General features: G+C 48.3%; 1 protein-coding gene across 21 annotated transcripts in view; it reads left to right on the top strand.

Annotated features, from left to right (window-relative positions):
- Positions 1-2,056: 2,056 nt before the first annotated feature.
- Positions 2,057-15,525, top strand: part of Fnbp1 (formin binding protein 1) — a 119,957-nt gene continuing 106,488 nt past the window's right edge. For 7 of the 21 annotated variants that reach the window (XM_063283064.1, XM_063283061.1, XM_063283069.1 and 4 more), the window contains exon 1: positions 6,653-6,885. In XM_063283064.1, coding sequence (XP_063139134.1) covers positions 6,862-6,885 — 24 coding nt within the window. In that variant the 5' untranslated portion in view covers positions 6,653-6,861. Of the gene's footprint in view, positions 2,195-6,647; positions 6,886-15,525 lie in introns of those variants that run through there. The other 14 variants (NM_001393677.1, NM_001393682.1, NM_001393681.1 and 11 more) reach the window with 6 other exon arrangements.

The following is a 15,525-nucleotide window of genomic DNA, read 5'->3' as shown; positions in this document are numbered from 1 at the left end:
ATGTACATGAGTGTATGCCTGAGTGTATGTGTATGCATGCTTCGTGCATACAGGAGTCTGTAGAGGCCAGAAGGGGCCATTAGATCCTCTGAAACTGGAGTTATAAGTGGTTGCTAGCCACCCTGAGGGTACTAAGAATTGAGACTTGGGTCCTCTGGAAGAGTAGTCGGTGCTCTTAATTACTGAGCAATCTCTTGGCCCCTGCTTAAGTGATTTTTTTTTTCTTTTAAAAAATGTTAAGTAAACAGAATTCTGAAATAAGTTCTCCCTTTTCCACGTGGTACTGCGGATTGGAGCGAGGCTTCATGCACGCTGAAGAAGCCACTGCACAATATTGTCATCCCACTTTGACTTCGGGAAGCCCAGCTCCTAACATGGTAATGGGGCTGGAGCGATAGCTCAGCACGCAAGGGGACTTTCTAGTGTTACAGAGGACTGAGGTTTGTTTCTGGAGCTCACGTGGTGGCTCACTACCTGTAACAACACTTCCAGGGGATCTGCTGGCCTCTTCTGGCCTCTGCAGGCACCTGGCATCGATACCTACATGCAGGCAAACATATACATAAATATAATAATAGTAAAAGCCAGACATGATAGCACATGCCTTTAATCTCAGCCCTCGAAAGGCAGAGGCAGGTGAATGTCTATAGGTTAGAAACCAGCCTGGTCAACGTAAGTGAGTTCCAGCACAGCCAGGGCTTCCTAGGGAGACACCATCTTGATGACGATGACAAAGATGATGACGGTAGCATGGGACTGGAAAGATGACTCAGTAATTAAGGTCACTTGCTAGTCTTCCAGAGGACACAAATGGAGTTCCCAGCACCCACATAGGAAACTCACAACTACCTGTCATCCCAGCTCCAGGAGACCCAGGATCTTTCTCTGGCCTCCACAGGCACTACACGCATACACACATAGGTAAAATGATAAGGACCAACAAGTAATAAAGTCCAGCACCACCTTTTAGAAGGTCTGTCTGTAAATGTGACTAATGCTAAAAAGCAGAATGTTCAGCTACTCGGTTCCTCCTAGTGGTGGTAAAATATTATTCCAAAGATAATTTTATAGTGTTGTTGGGGTGAATGTTTTACCAGACCTTAAAATTAAATCTTTAGGATTCTTTCATTTTTAACCTTGGGAATTATGGCACAACCTCCCTCAGGCCATATCAATCAGATCTGCTCAGCAGTTCATGAGAATGTCTGTCTTCGTGTGTGTGTGTGTGTGTGTGTGTGTGTGAACCTTATGGATGTGGTTATCTTGTAACCCAGAGGAAAGAACCTGGAAGACCCCTAACAAAGTTTTTTACTTTGTTACAAGGAGTCAGTGTGGAATGTTCTTCAAACACTGGATCCCTGCAAGGTGTAACACATGACTTCTGAGTTTCCAGAAAACGTCATTTGCGAAACCAGGATGCTGCAACCACATATCTTATTGAGTAACAAAACAAGTTATGCCTGCTTCTCCCCGTCAGTGCTTTCAAGGGGTGTTAAACCTGGGGCTGACTAGAAAAGCCTGGAGGTCAGGAAGGACAGAACTCCTAAGGCCTGGCTTTGAGCCTTGCTGTCTTAGTCAGGAGCCTTCGGGTTTGCACGATCAGTTCAAAGTTGCCACTAGTAGGAAACTAGGGGTTGAATTCAAATTGTAGTTTGGATTTAGTGCTATTGATAATATTTAGCCTGGGCTTGGACTGTTGGAGGAAATAAGATATAACTGACGTTTGTTTTTCTTTTTACCACAGTTTTTATTACATTTATGTATGTATGTATGTGTGTGTATGTATGTATGTATGTATGTATGTATGTATGTATGTATGTATTGGGGAAAGGACACATGCCACCAGAGAAGGGGGTGGGGAGGATAATGTTCAAAATCTGTCCTGTCTTTCCACCATGTGAGCCACAGGGATAGAACTCAAGTGGGACAGGTTTTGCTGTAGCCCCTTCACTTGCTGTACTATCTCACGTGTCTGTCTGTCTTTTCAGAAGAGTTCTTTCGGACCCAAAAGCTAACAAAGTGGAGGGAACCAGAGGCTTTTCCGGGCCTGGTAACATCTCCTGGCTATGTCTTCCAGATTGCCCCAGAGAATCTCAGGCATCTCTTGGGACAGAGAAGAAACCCTTAAAGCATCTTTTTGGCAACTGAGAAAATCTCAGTCCTGTGGCCCCAGGACATCTTCAGTGGGCTTAAGGTGAGCTGGAGGTAAACCTGAGACTCACTTTTCAACCTGGGACACTATATATATATAAAACCTGCTTGGCTGGTGACAGACCGTGTTTCGTGATTTCCAGAGCCTTTACAGACCTCAGAGAGCTCAGCAATCAGGTATTAAAAACTAGTTGCAGTTGTAAAACTGCACTCACGGGGTTGGGGATTTGGCTCAGTGGTAGAGCGCTTGCCTAGCAAGCACAAGGCCCTGGGTTCGGTCCCCAGCTCCGGAAAAAAAAAAAAAAAAGACTGCACTCACTAGAAAGTTCCTAGGTTTAGCCTGTTCCTTCTTCTGCTTGGCTGCGGACTGGACTCCTGAGTATGTACAGCTGGTTCTCAATTTACCATGGTTTCACCAACAGTCGTGGGCTTACAGGAATACTAAATGCCTTTTTTGGACTCAGGTCACTTCAAGGCCAGCCTTGGCTGCATAGTAAGTTTGAGGTCAGCCTAGACTACATGAGACCCTGTCTTAAAAAAAAGACAAACAGGACTGAAAAGATGGCTCTGTGGTTAAGAGCACAGACTGCTCTTCCAGAGGTCATGGGTTCAATTCCCAGCAACCACATGATGACTCACAACTATCTGTGATGGGATCCGATGCCCTCTTCTGGTGTGTCTGAAAACAGATACGGTGTACTCATATTCATAAATAAATAAATAAATCTTTAAAAAACAAAGTCTGGCAGTGATGGCATGTGCCTTTAATCCCAGCACTTGGAAGTCAAAGGCAAGTGGATTACTGTGAGTTTGAGGCCAGCCTGGTCTAGAGAGTGAGTTCCAGGGCATCCAGGGAGACTCTGTCTGCAAAACAAACAACAAAAACCAACCAACCAAAAACCAAACAGTAAGCCAGGCTTGAAAGCGCGCCCTTTGAATCCCAACACTCAAGAGGCAGAGGCAGGCAGATCTTGGTGAGTTCAAGACCAACCTGGTCTACATAAGGATTTCCAGCCAGCCATGAATGCACAGAATAAAAAAGGGGATGGGAGGGGATGGGGATTTAGCTCAGTGGTAGAGCGCTTACCTAGGAAGCGCAAGGCCCTGGGTTCGGTCCCCAGCTCCGAAAAAAAGAACCAAAAAAAAAAGGGGGGGGGGATGGGAGAATTGAGACTTAACTCTATTGTAAGTTGGGCTGTGGGAATTTTTAAGCTAAAATATGTTAGAAACTATTGAACAAAACAAAAAAAAATGTCATTGGGAAACTCTTATGGTCGTTCAGGCCTGGAGGTCCAGCTGTAACAGCAGTTTGGAAGACATTACTTCCTTGCTGTGGCACAGAGAGAAGGAAACCCGTATCTGTGCCCTCTGTGCTAAGCGCTTTGCAGATATTTTCTACATCTGAAGAAGCTGTGAGGTCACTGTTCTATTGTAAGAGAGGAAACTGAGGTTTGGAGAAGGGAAGCTCTGCAGCTGGCTGCACCGAGCTCTGCATATCTGAAGTGCAGATGGTGTAAGTGACCAGAAGCCACACACTTAGTAAGGACGGAACACCAGGACCCCAGCCGTCCCCCAGTCTGCCCCAGAAACCCTCCCATCTGCCACCATACCTACAAACCCAAGTCAATGTTCATTAATCCTAATCAGGTTTAGAACAGACCAAAACCCTGATAGATTTGCCTCTAACTACTCAGAAATGCTGACTGAGGCCAGAGGGTCACCCGCCAAAGTTCTGGGCTGCACAGTAAAGGCACTTGCCATGGAGCCTGATGACAAATTCAACCCCTGGAACTCATGCTGTAGAGGGAGAAAACTGACTCCCACAAGTTGTCCTCTGGCCTCCACATAAGTGCTGTACATAAATGCCAACACACACTCATATACACACAACGAAATATATAAACAGACTAAGCTTTACAAGGTCGCAGCATGAGCCTTCAATCCCACCACCACTCGGGAGGTATAGGCAAGCGGATCTCTGTGAGTTTGAGGCCAGCCTGGTCTACAAAGGGAGTTCCAGAACAGCTAGGGGTGTTACACAGTGAAACCCTGTCTCCGAGGGGAGGGGGGAAGAAGGAAAGAACAAACTAAGCAGCCAGAAGCCTGTGCAGGAGTGGCCTGTGCGGTGTCTGTCCAGATGCCTGCTTTTAGAGTTAGCATCTTCCATGCCATGAGACCATTCAAAGGCGAGGACCACAGCTTAGTGACTCGGTGGAGTAGACGTGCAGCTGTGCTGAGCCAGCATCTGCCAGGGTGAGAACCTCCCAGCTAGAGAATCGATACTTTATCTGTCTTTCACTTTTCTGAGCCTTCTCACTCTAAGCCTCTTAGAGTTGCCTTCCAGGTTCACCCAAGTGAAAGATACGTTAAGTGTGCTCAGTTAGCCCAGCTCCTGCAGTCCACTGTGGCTTCCAGAGGTTCCGCAACTAATGTGTAAAACGTTTCCTCTTCAGGCATCGTTCTCTCCTCCTTCCTTCCACTTTTTCTTTAGGGCACAGGTCACTTTACCTCCCGGCTAGCCTATGTTTTGCAAGTAGCATTCTAGTTTTCCAAAGTCAAGATTAGATCATTTTGTGGACGGGAGAGGAAACGACAAACGAGCAGGGAGAGAGGCATGGGTGACGAGAATGCCAGCACGCAGGTCTCCCTAGTATGGCCATTCCCAGTTTGGAGCAAATAAAACCCAGTGGCATTGTGGGACCTGGGGAGATGGCTAAGTGTGGCTAAGAGCATGGGTTTGCCTCTCCATGGGTAGCTCACAACCATCTGCAGTTCAGTTCCAGGGGCTCCAACACGTCTCTGACCTCCAAGGACACCAGCCATGGGTGTGCTTCACTGATACACATGCAGACAGAATGCAGACTTACCCAGTGACATTGCTAACATTGTTTACATTTCCAAGCCCTCCAACTCACCCTAGCCATAAATCTGCCCCGGCAGGGAGGTGGCTGGCCATCCTGACTCCCACATTCCCAGCAGTCTAGGGAGTAAAGAGTGCTCAGACCTGGTAAATGTGGGAGCAAAATATTTAAAACAGACGTGAAGGATGGGGGCCTGTAGCTTGAAACTGACAAAAGACAGACCAAAAATAGTTTTGATGGTTGTAATGTAGCTACCCAGCAAAGGAAGTAGGAGGTCCTAAGGCTTAAGGAAAGGGTCCTGAGCTCCGCCCCTCCTTCCTTTTTCTTTCTTTCCTTTTTCTTTTTTAAACAAATTATTTTGTGCTTATTTCTTTTTTCTTATATTTTTGGTTGTGAGCTTAGCCTTTAACGGCTGAGCCATCTCTCCAGCCCTATTTCTTTTTTCTAAGACAGGGTCTCACTATGTAGCTGGTGACCTGTAGCTGGGCCTTTGACTCATAGAGATCCACCTGCCTCTGCACCCTTACTGCACCATTGTTGTTTTTATCTTAGTTAAGCTTTCCTTTTGAGGTCCACCTCAGCCTGCTTGGTACTTACTATGTGGCTCAGGTTGGCCTTGAACTTGCAGCAGTGTTCCTGCCTCTGCCTCGGGAGTGCCAAACTCCAAGTATGGGACAGCACACACTGGGCTGAAATTCACCCTTTAAAGAGAATTAACTCCCACGCGGAAAAAGATGAACAGGTTCAGAAGCAGGGAGTGGAGAAACGCGTTTAGAAGAGAGTCAAGACTCTGGAGGAGTGGTTCCAGTATTCAGAGAAGAAAGGTTGTGGAAATAGGACACGAAGGATTCTGAGATGGTTACCATTCTTCGTCAGCTACCCACTGGCTGGTTCATGTCCCTCGGTTCACACCGCTAGGCCGGGGACTGGTAGACACTGCCTTCTTTCGGCAGCTGGGCTCTCCTCCCAGATAGAGGTGAAGTCCATCCAAGACCACCCAGCCAAAGAGTGCATTGGCTGGATTTGAACCCTCCAAAGTCTCTGTGGGCCCTTCAGAGATACTGCTGTCCCTTCATCGGTGCAACAGAACTTTATTGCCGAGATTCCTGGCCGAACAGGTAGGGAAAGGCACAAATTATAATTCTTTGGGGCATACATTCCCGAGTTCCTTCTCTGGTTCCTGGATCTGCTGGATTGCTGTTCTCAACGTCCTGTGTACACTGTGCACTGGCGTCACGGTTCCAGGCCCCACTCCCACGCACGCTGCTGAGCACCTTGGGCCTCCTCAGTGTCTGGATGGTGGGAGAAGCCACTCCGGGAGCTTCTAAGGTGGGCGTCGGTGGACACCAGGCAAAAGTTCTGAAATGCAAAACAGCGGTGGGCGCGGTGGGTAGAAGGTAGACAGCAATAGAGCGACGTGATCACCGGCCACCCAGTCTGAAGACAGAGAGCACCGGTCCCAAGAGAGTTGGGTGCGCTGGCTGCCGAATAACAATGACCTGGACAAGTCCCCAGGGGTTCGCGTCCTTCCAGACCCCCCAGGCAACCGCGCCAAAGGGAGCCTGGGGGCGGGACGGTATGCACGAGCTGTCAGTCCGGTCCCGCCCCGTCCCGCCTCTTGTCCCGCCCCACCCCGCCCCTCGGCTCTGGTGCGGGGAGGGCGCGCTGCGGCGCTCGCTTCTGCTGCTTCCTCGGGCCATTTTGCTCCGCGCGGAGCGACGAGAGGTGGCGAGCCGGGGCTAGAGGCGCGAGCCGGAGGAAGCGGCGGGCTTTCCGCATTCTCAGGGTCCGGAGGACCGCAGCGATCGCCGGCGAAGGGGGTCGGGGGCCCCTTCCCGGTCCCTGCACCATGAGCTGGGGCACTGAGCTCTGGGTGAGTGAGGGGCCGGGCCGCGGGCGGCCTGGGCGGGAGGCGCAACGAGGGGCCTCGGCGTGCGTCGTCGCCCAGCAGAGGGAACGCGGATCGAGTGGCCCCGGCGGCCTCGGGGCGGCGCGGAGCTAGGTTCTGGCTCCCGGAGCGGCAACCCGCGGGCGTTCCCCGGGGGCGTGGGGCCCGCGCTGTGCCGGGCTGCGTAATTGCGCGCGCCCCTGGCCGGAGCTCTGGGGCCGATCCACAGGCTCGGAGGTGCGGGCGGATCCCGCGCTACTCCCGGGGGCGGGGCGGCTTGGCAGGCGCAAGGTTTTGGGTCTCCGGTTTGCGGGTGCCGGGAGCGAGGGGGTAAGGTCTTCTCTCTGGAAGTGAGGAGTTTAGCCTCGAGGCGGTTGGGGCGCACTTATAATCTTGGGGACAGCTCAGATTCTGAATTTGAGGGGGGCTGCGGTGTTTGGTCCGCAGGGGGACAGCAGTAGGGGAGATCATAGGATACCACGAAGGGACGGCTGCCGGGGACCTGGTTCTGTCCTGCTGCCCAGAACAAACGAAATGGTTTCAAGAGGGGATGACCTCGCGGGGATCCTTCGTTTGGGGGTGCAGGTGGGTTAGTGAGCAGCTTGTGTCTGGAAACGGTCCCATCGAGGGCGAGCAGAGGACGCCAGGGCAGCTCTCAGGGCATCTCCGGGAAAGGGAGGCTGTTGGCCGAGGGGCAGGGCCTGTTGCCCTGCCTTCCTCTGGACTCGAGCACCGGGGAAAGGCTGGGTTCAGGCTGGCGGTGCAATGGCCTGGGTAAAGGTGGCGACGAAACCGCGGTTACTGCGCAGAAATGTGCCGGAGATCAGTCCTCAGTGATAAACTCCTAAGTGCCCGCTGACTACCTTTCTGAATTTCATTTGCGAAGGGTGTGGAGGGGAAAGTGTGGGGTGGTGTTGCCATCCAAGATGAGGCCAAGAAATGTCATGTCAAAATAAGGTTAGGGCAATTAGGGAAATGCAGTGCATTCTCCTTAAATTGTTTTCTTTTGCTTTGATTGTTTTTACATAACCATTTCTTAGACTACAGCAGCTTCTGTTAATACTAAAATCCTGGGAGCACTGGTTCCCAAGATAACTCATTTCATCAATATCCTCTGTCGAAGGGATTTCCATTCATTCGGCTGTCAAAATGTCAGGTGACTGGTGCAAATGCCCGTTTAGAAAATAAATATAACACATAGTTTGAAGCAACTTGTACACACCCACATTAGGCAAAGCTGCTTGCCTATGAGTGCTATTTTCTTTTCTGATTTGGGGGTGTGTTGTTTGGTTAGTTGATCGTTTTTATTTTCTCACCTAGGGTGGGGGCACATTAGAAGTCAAGGTCAGCGACAGAATGGAAATCTGTGCACTTGTTCAAGCAGCAGGACGTAACTGGGAAGGTAGAAAATACTTGGTTCTTAGGTGACTTGAGGAGGTGGGTATTTTGTAGCCATATTGGCGAATGTTGTAGCTGGCGATCCAGAAGGCAGGTAGCTGGGCGAAAGAGCTGAAGCCAAGTCTGCCCTTCCTGCATCTTCTGGGAATGGAAGACAGGAAGTTAACACAGGAGCCTGCCCTGCCGGCTCACACCTGTAATCCAAAACACTGGAGAGGCTGAGGCAGGAGGATTGCCGTGAGTTTGCATCCAGCCTGGAATACATAGTGAGTCCCAGATCAGCAGGAACTACATGGCAAGACCTTGTCTGAAAAAAAAAAAAAAAAAAAAAGCAAAACAGAAAGCTACCGAGGATGTGACTCAGGTAAAAAGACTTGCCTGGCCTGGACCTAGATGAGGCACTGAACCTAGCACCAGAGGTGAAGAGAAGAGAATGTTGGGAAGTATTTTAAATGGTGAGTGATATGAAGTATCTGGATTTAGCTTACTTGATAAATTTACGGGTTTGCTTATGGCCAATAGCAAATCAGCCTGCCATAACTGTGTATGAAATATATGGCAATGAAAAAACAGGGCGGCCTAATTTTTACTTTTTGTTTTGTTTTTAAGGCCTGCTGAGTACAGGCCTTTGCCTCTGGGTAGCTTAGAGTTTAATGGAGGGAACAGGTGAGCATGTTATAACACTATCAAGAAAAATTAGTGCAAAACTTGGGTTTTAAGGCTATCAACTGTCTAAAACAGTTTTCCGGAAAGGAAGGAAGGAAGGAGAGCAAGGCAGCCTAGGGGATGAAGGAAATCAGAGCTGAAGAAGCCCTGTTTCCATCTGTGTCTAGTGGTCAGAAGCTTGGAGATGTGCAGTGTCCTGGCGGGCAGGCCAAGGCCCTGATTGAGGGTTTTCCTTACATGGTGGCTTTGGAACCTCGCTGTAGTAATGAGCTAATGACGGGTCGCTAAAAGCCTCACTTGGCAGAATGATACTTCTAGATGCGATGGATGGGGTTCGGGTGGCCTTGAGTGGTTGGCGGCAGGTGGCCACAGCATTCATGACCTTCGCCAATCCTAACAGACTTTGTGAAGTCTTAGGACTTTAGTGAAAGTAAGGCCCTAAAAAAAAAAAAAAAACTTCTGGTTTCGAACACTTGTTCTAGGTAAAAAAGCCTACTCTTAAGCCACATCCTGCTTGGTAAGGAGTGACACTCTTTTCTTCTAAAAACCCCTTTAAGGCAGAAAGCATTTGCAATCTAGGTGAGCACTGGAAAACTGTAAAATGTCAGGAAGTTAGAAAAACTTTTGTATCAAGAGTGTAATAAAACCAGCCCTGCTGGCTCAGGTTTGTAATCCCAGCTAGTGGGAGGTCAAGACAGAAGGCCTGAATGTTCAAGGCCTGTCTAAGCAACTTAGAGTGAGTCGATGTCAAAAATCTAGAACACAGAGAGGGATGGGGCCATAGCTCAGTGGTAGAGAGCTTGCGTACGTAGCTCACATGAAGCCTGGGTTCTGCCCCTGGTACTGGGGTAAGAGAAAGACAAAGTCTAAATGGCAGGTTTAAATTTTATTTTTTATTATTTATTTATTTATGTATGTTTTGTTTGAGACATGGTCTAACTGTAACCCTAGCTGACATGAAGCTCACCCTGTGAACAGGCTGGCCTCTAACTCACAGAGATCCTCCTGTCTCTGTCTCTGCCTCTGCCTCCTTAAACAGCGGTTGGTTTTTGACTTGACTGGGTTAGTGCTGAAACCCGGGCTCCAGGATAGGTTGCTTGCCTAGCAGCACGCAGCAGACCCTAGGTTCACCTCCAGTGTGGCCAAAAGAGAAAAGGGGAAATCCGTTCATTACAAATTTCAGCAATCTTCCTGTAACTGGGTTATAATAAATCATTTCTGTAACTCCATAACGTTGAACAACTGCTAAGTTCAAATGCCCCAAGCCTCGCTGCTGTGAGCTCCTCCTACAGGCTGGAGAATGGCACTTACCTTCCTGACAGCACATGCTAGCCTGGGACATCAAAATCTCAGGGGACATTTATGTCTCTACAAGAGATTCATCAGAACAGAGCTGGGGTATAGCTCGTTGGTGCATTTGCAATCTAGGTGAGCTTTGGAAAACTATAAAATGTCAGGAAGTTAGAAAAACTTTTGTAGCAAGAGTGTAATAAAACCAGTTTAGCATATGTAAGACCTTGAGCTAGATGTATGTGTGTGTGTGTGTAATGTATATATTATACATATAGTTATTAACATATATGTATATATAATATGAAGTGTTTTGTATATGCATATATTCTTAGATACTGTAAACATAGACTCTTTTCCAACAGTTTGAGATTCCCAGTAAAAGTTAGCAGGCGATAGAGAGACTGTCACCTCCTTCTGTGCTCTTTTGTACCCAAATGAACACAGTCTGGCTACGTTTCTCTTTCATCCCTTATACACGTAATTTGGTGCATGCTCCCACTCCCACCACATGTGCATAAACACACATATGCGCACATATGAGCATTGTCTTTGAAAAGCAATTTCTTTTCTGGGGGTCATGGCACTTGGGCCTGGGAGCTCTGGGAGTTACATTAGGGCACTTTATAATGTGTTAAGGCATTGAACTAGGCAATACTGATTCTTTTCCAACTGGAAGTAGTGAGGGTTAACAGTTTCTGGGAGAGGTGTGAGCTCTGCTGCCTTTGACTTCTAATTGGGAGCAGAAACTTAACGGCCATTCACAATCCTTCCTCACAATCCTTCCTCGGTGCCCTGGCCTTTAGCAGTTTCTGTTTGGGATGAGCACAGCAAGGCCACCAGCACAAATTCAGTCAGTCTTTGCACCTAGCCCTTCTGGTTAGCAGAAATGAAGAAAAATCAGCGCCCAGGCAGGCCAGTGACCCTGCAGTCAGCTCACATCCTGCAGTTTGTAAATTAGTTCAGAAGGAATGTGTGCGCTCACTGTTTTTGGGCTAAGGAGAGCGTGATCTCAAGCATGCTCTGAGACATTTGCCTGGGCTCAGTGTGGGGCTCTCTGGATCTCACACATGGCCTTGGTGAGCTATGAAAAGGACTAAGGCTTCAGTCCGGCATCCCCAACTTCTATCTAGCTCAGCCCTGATTCGTGTTTCCCTGCAAGCATCACTCACAGCTCCACCCACACGTAAGAAAGGTTTTATTTTGACACTGAAAAATTGCACCCTACCAAGAATACACAGATGCCCCGAGGAATTAATCTAATTAGACTTTAGAATGTGGGTGTGAAGTCATCAGGAATTTGTATGGAAATACTCGTTTTCTGTTTTAGTACCCCAAATTCATATGAGCTAGGCTCCTGGTGTGATAGAACACTTTAAGTCCTAAAGGCAGAGTCTCAGCACTATATAGCTTAGGTTGGTCTAGAACTCATGATACAGCCCAAACTTTTCCCCTCTAAGAAAACCTCCTGTTTCAGCTTCTCAAAGTGCTGGGATTACAGGCGTGAGCCACCACACCCAGCACAATATCCACCTTGTTTTCTTGCAAAGGGAAAAAATATCTTTTATATAAAAACTGTAACCTCGGACCTGGGTTCAATTCCCAGCATGCATGTGGTGGCTCACAGCCATCTGTAACTTCAGCCCTACAGGATTCCATGCCCTCTTATACCCAACATTTTATGTGTATCATAAAATTAAAACATTGAAACAAACCTGGGCTATTTAGGGCACTTGCTGCCAACCCTCAGCTGAGTTTCACTAAGTCGGGGGAGAGGCCTGATTCTTGCATGTTGCTCTCTGACTTCCACACACACACTGTAACAGCACAGGCGCCCGGATGCATGGATAAGTTAGTGAAAAAAGAAACAGTGACTTCATACGAGCTGGGGGAGGGCGAGAGAGGTTTCCGTTAGGACAGACCGCCCTAGGAATTGGAATTGTGGCTTGCTGGCTTGGTTGGTGGTATTGTTTTGTTTTGTTGTTGTTGGCTTATTTTGGTTTTTGGTTTTTCAAGACAGGGTTTCTTTGTGTAGCCCTGGCTGTCCTGGAACTTACTATGCAGACCAGGTTGGCCTCGGACTCAAAGAGATCTGGCTGCCTCTGTCTCCCCCTTCCAAGTACTAGGATTAAAGACCTGCACCACCACCAACCTGCTTGTTTGGTCTCCTCCTCCTCCTTCTCCTCCTCCTCCTCTTCCTCTTCTTCCTCTTCCTCCTCCTGCTCTTCCCCGTCTTCTTCCTCCTCCTCTTCTTCTTTCTCCTCCTCTTCTTTTTCTCCTTCCTCCTTCCGCTTTTTTTCTGTTTCCTTTATCTGTTTAGTATTTGTTTATTTATTTTTTTTTTGAGTCAGAGTCACATATAACTCAAGCTGGCCCGAACTTATCACTGAGGGTGACCTTGAGTCTGAGCTGAGATTACAGACATGCACCAGCATGCAAGGCTGTATGCAGCGCTGGGGTTGGAAGCCTGGGCTTCCTGCACTCTTAGCAAGCACTCTGTCAACTGAGCCACATCCCCAGCCAAGAATCACTTAGCCTGGCCCCAGCAATCTTTCGTGCATCTCCCCCTTGTATTTCTTCCTTTTCTAAAGCCGCCTCCTAATTGCCTCAGCTGTGCAGACAAGCAACACCCCACGCACTGCCCCGTGACCTTAACCACGGCAGAAGAGTTGCAGTCTTGATTGCCATCTGTTGAAGGCTTCCGAGTCCCAGGAGCTGTGGGAACATCCCATCCGCGCTCTAGCTCTCCCCCATAGGGACGGGGTGGGCCAAGTTCCACTTGTGGCAGCTTTCGGAAGAAGATACTTTCAGAAATGCGCAAGGCTTACTTTCAGAAATGCGCAAGGCCTCCAGCCGGAGTGGGGGTTGGGCACTTCACTCTTTGACAGGAAATCAACAAGTCGCCATGCAGACCTCTAATCAGGGAGATGCAGGTAGAGGCAACCCATTTCAGGGAGGCTTACACTGAGTAGAAATGGTTACCATCTGTCCCCAAGAAGAGCATGACTTTGACCTTCATCTTGATTACTTCTTCTAGGATGATAGTGTGTGACCAAGGCCTTGACTTTGACGATGAGACAAAGCCAAGCAGCTTGGCAGTGACTCCATTTTTGGTGCCTCTTCATGGTGAGGCAAGAGGGTGAAACATCTTACCCAAGGTCACAGAATAGTGAGTAGAGATTTGTTCTCAGAACCCTAGGTCTGTGGGAGTCTGAAATAGTTTTATTTATGTGTTTAGTGCACCAACCCTAGTGCTCGCCCCTTTAAAATAAAAAAAAAATAAATAACATCTCTGTTAACTTTATATGCATACATAAGGGGGTGCGCATGTGCCATGGCAGGAGAGAGGTCAGAGGACAAGTTGAGGTTAGCTCTCTCCTTCCATTGTGTGGTTCCTCAGGTCACCAAGCTTGAAGGCAGGCACCTTCACCCATGCAACCATTTCATGAACCCAAAAAACTAGCCAGGCCTAGTGGCTTACAGTTGTAATCCCAACACTCTAGTCTGGGCTCTATAGCAAGACTCCGCCTTACAAAGCAAACAAAACAACTAAGTCTATTGTTCCAGCAGTTTGCTTTGTCTCTCTCTCTCTCTCATCTTTGTTTGAGCGTTTTAATAAAGAGAATTTCAAATAAACACAAAGTAGAGAAAATAATATCATGAGTCCCCACCCGCACCGCCCTTCACACACACACACACACACACACACACACACACACACACACACACACACACACTCCCCATCACCCAGGCTCAGGAATGGCTGGGCTCTGCCATCCTGTGCCATTGGGTACCCAGTGTATTCTTGCAGGGTTTTCTGCCAAACATCACAATGCTTTCCTGCTTCCTGGCTTTCTGGAGAACCAAGCCCAGACCATGTATTCTCCCCATGGCTTAAACTCTGGAGAGCCAGAACAGATATGTAGCTCTTGGGAGGTAAGAAGATGTTAAATATTTCTTCCCAGAACCTAACAGCTAGCTAGTTAGTTAGTTTATAACTGAGACTCAGGCAGGCGAAGCCACTCCTTCCGTCATCCATGAGAGCTGCTCACATGTAAATGAAAGTTTCTCTTTCAGGCACCCTAGTCACAGCTCAAAGCTTGCAACTGTGTTACTAGCCAGGCTTCTCTTCTGCCAGCACCTGCTTCTGTTTCCCTAGTCAGTGACATAGGGTTGGGTCCCTGAAACCTGTTTGGTTTTTCTTATCTGGGGGTCGAACCTAGAGTATGACGCGTTGTTTGTAAAATATTCTTCCGGGGGCTGTGACTCAGAGGTTAAGACCTATGGCTAGTTAGCCAGAGGACCTGGCTTCCAGACTCCCAGGGTCCACATGGTGGCTCACAGCCACAGTGAGACTCCAGTGCTCTCTTTTGGATTCTGAGGTCCCTGCATGTACATGGTGCACAGGCACACAAACAGACAAAACACTGTACACATAAAATAACACCCCCACACACAACCCTCTTCCCCAGACATTTACCCCACCACCACCCCATTTTTTCCTTTTCTTTTACCTTTTTGCTCTTCAGAGTTCAGTAAGAGGTCCAGGTTGACCTTTAACTCTCTCTAGCCCTATGCTAGAATCTTCTGTTTCCATCTTTCATGCAGCTGGGATACAGGGTTGTAATCAAATGAAGTGTTTGAGGCCACTGTTACTGAGAAGCCATGGGCCGGCTAACTGCTGTGGGCTGCAGACCTGGTAGGTGGACACGGTTGCCAATGAAGCTGCTGGGTGTCATTTATCCAGCAATCCTCTCAAATTTTCTTCTTCTCTCTCTCCCTACCCCCTACTTTTTTTGTCTGTCTGTTTGGTTTGGTTTGGTTTTCTGAGACAGGGTTTCTCTATATAACCCTGGCTGTCCTGGAACTCCATTTGTAGACCTGTCTAGCCTTGAACTCACAGAAATCTGCTTGCCTCTGCCTCCAGAGTGCTGGGATTAAAGGCGTGTGACACAATGCTTGGCTCCACTCGTGCTTTTAAATGCAAAGTTGTGTTTGCTTGGTCTTTCTTCTTCTGCTTGCTTGTATGTGTATCCTGTGTGTGCTGGTGTTGGAGGGGACTAGAGGATGGGTGGGCTCAGGTCTCCTGCTGCTGGACTTTCGGGCAGTTGTGAGCAGGCTGATGTAGGTGCTGGGGACTGATCTGGTTCTTCTGCAAGAGCAGTAAGCTCTCTGTAACAGCTGAACACCTTTTGAGTGCTGGGTAAGTCTGCCCCTGAGGATCCCATCTCTGAAGACTTTATTCCCAAATGTAAAGAAATTCCTTCACAG

The sequence above is a fragment of the Rattus norvegicus genome, chromosome 3, assembly GCF_036323735.1.
Source record: "Rattus norvegicus strain BN/NHsdMcwi chromosome 3, GRCr8, whole genome shotgun sequence".
In the NCBI taxonomy this organism is placed as follows: Eukaryota; Metazoa; Chordata; class Mammalia; order Rodentia; family Muridae; genus Rattus; species Rattus norvegicus.
Note: the sequence above shows the minus strand (reverse complement) of the source record. Positions and strands in the feature narration are given on the sequence as shown.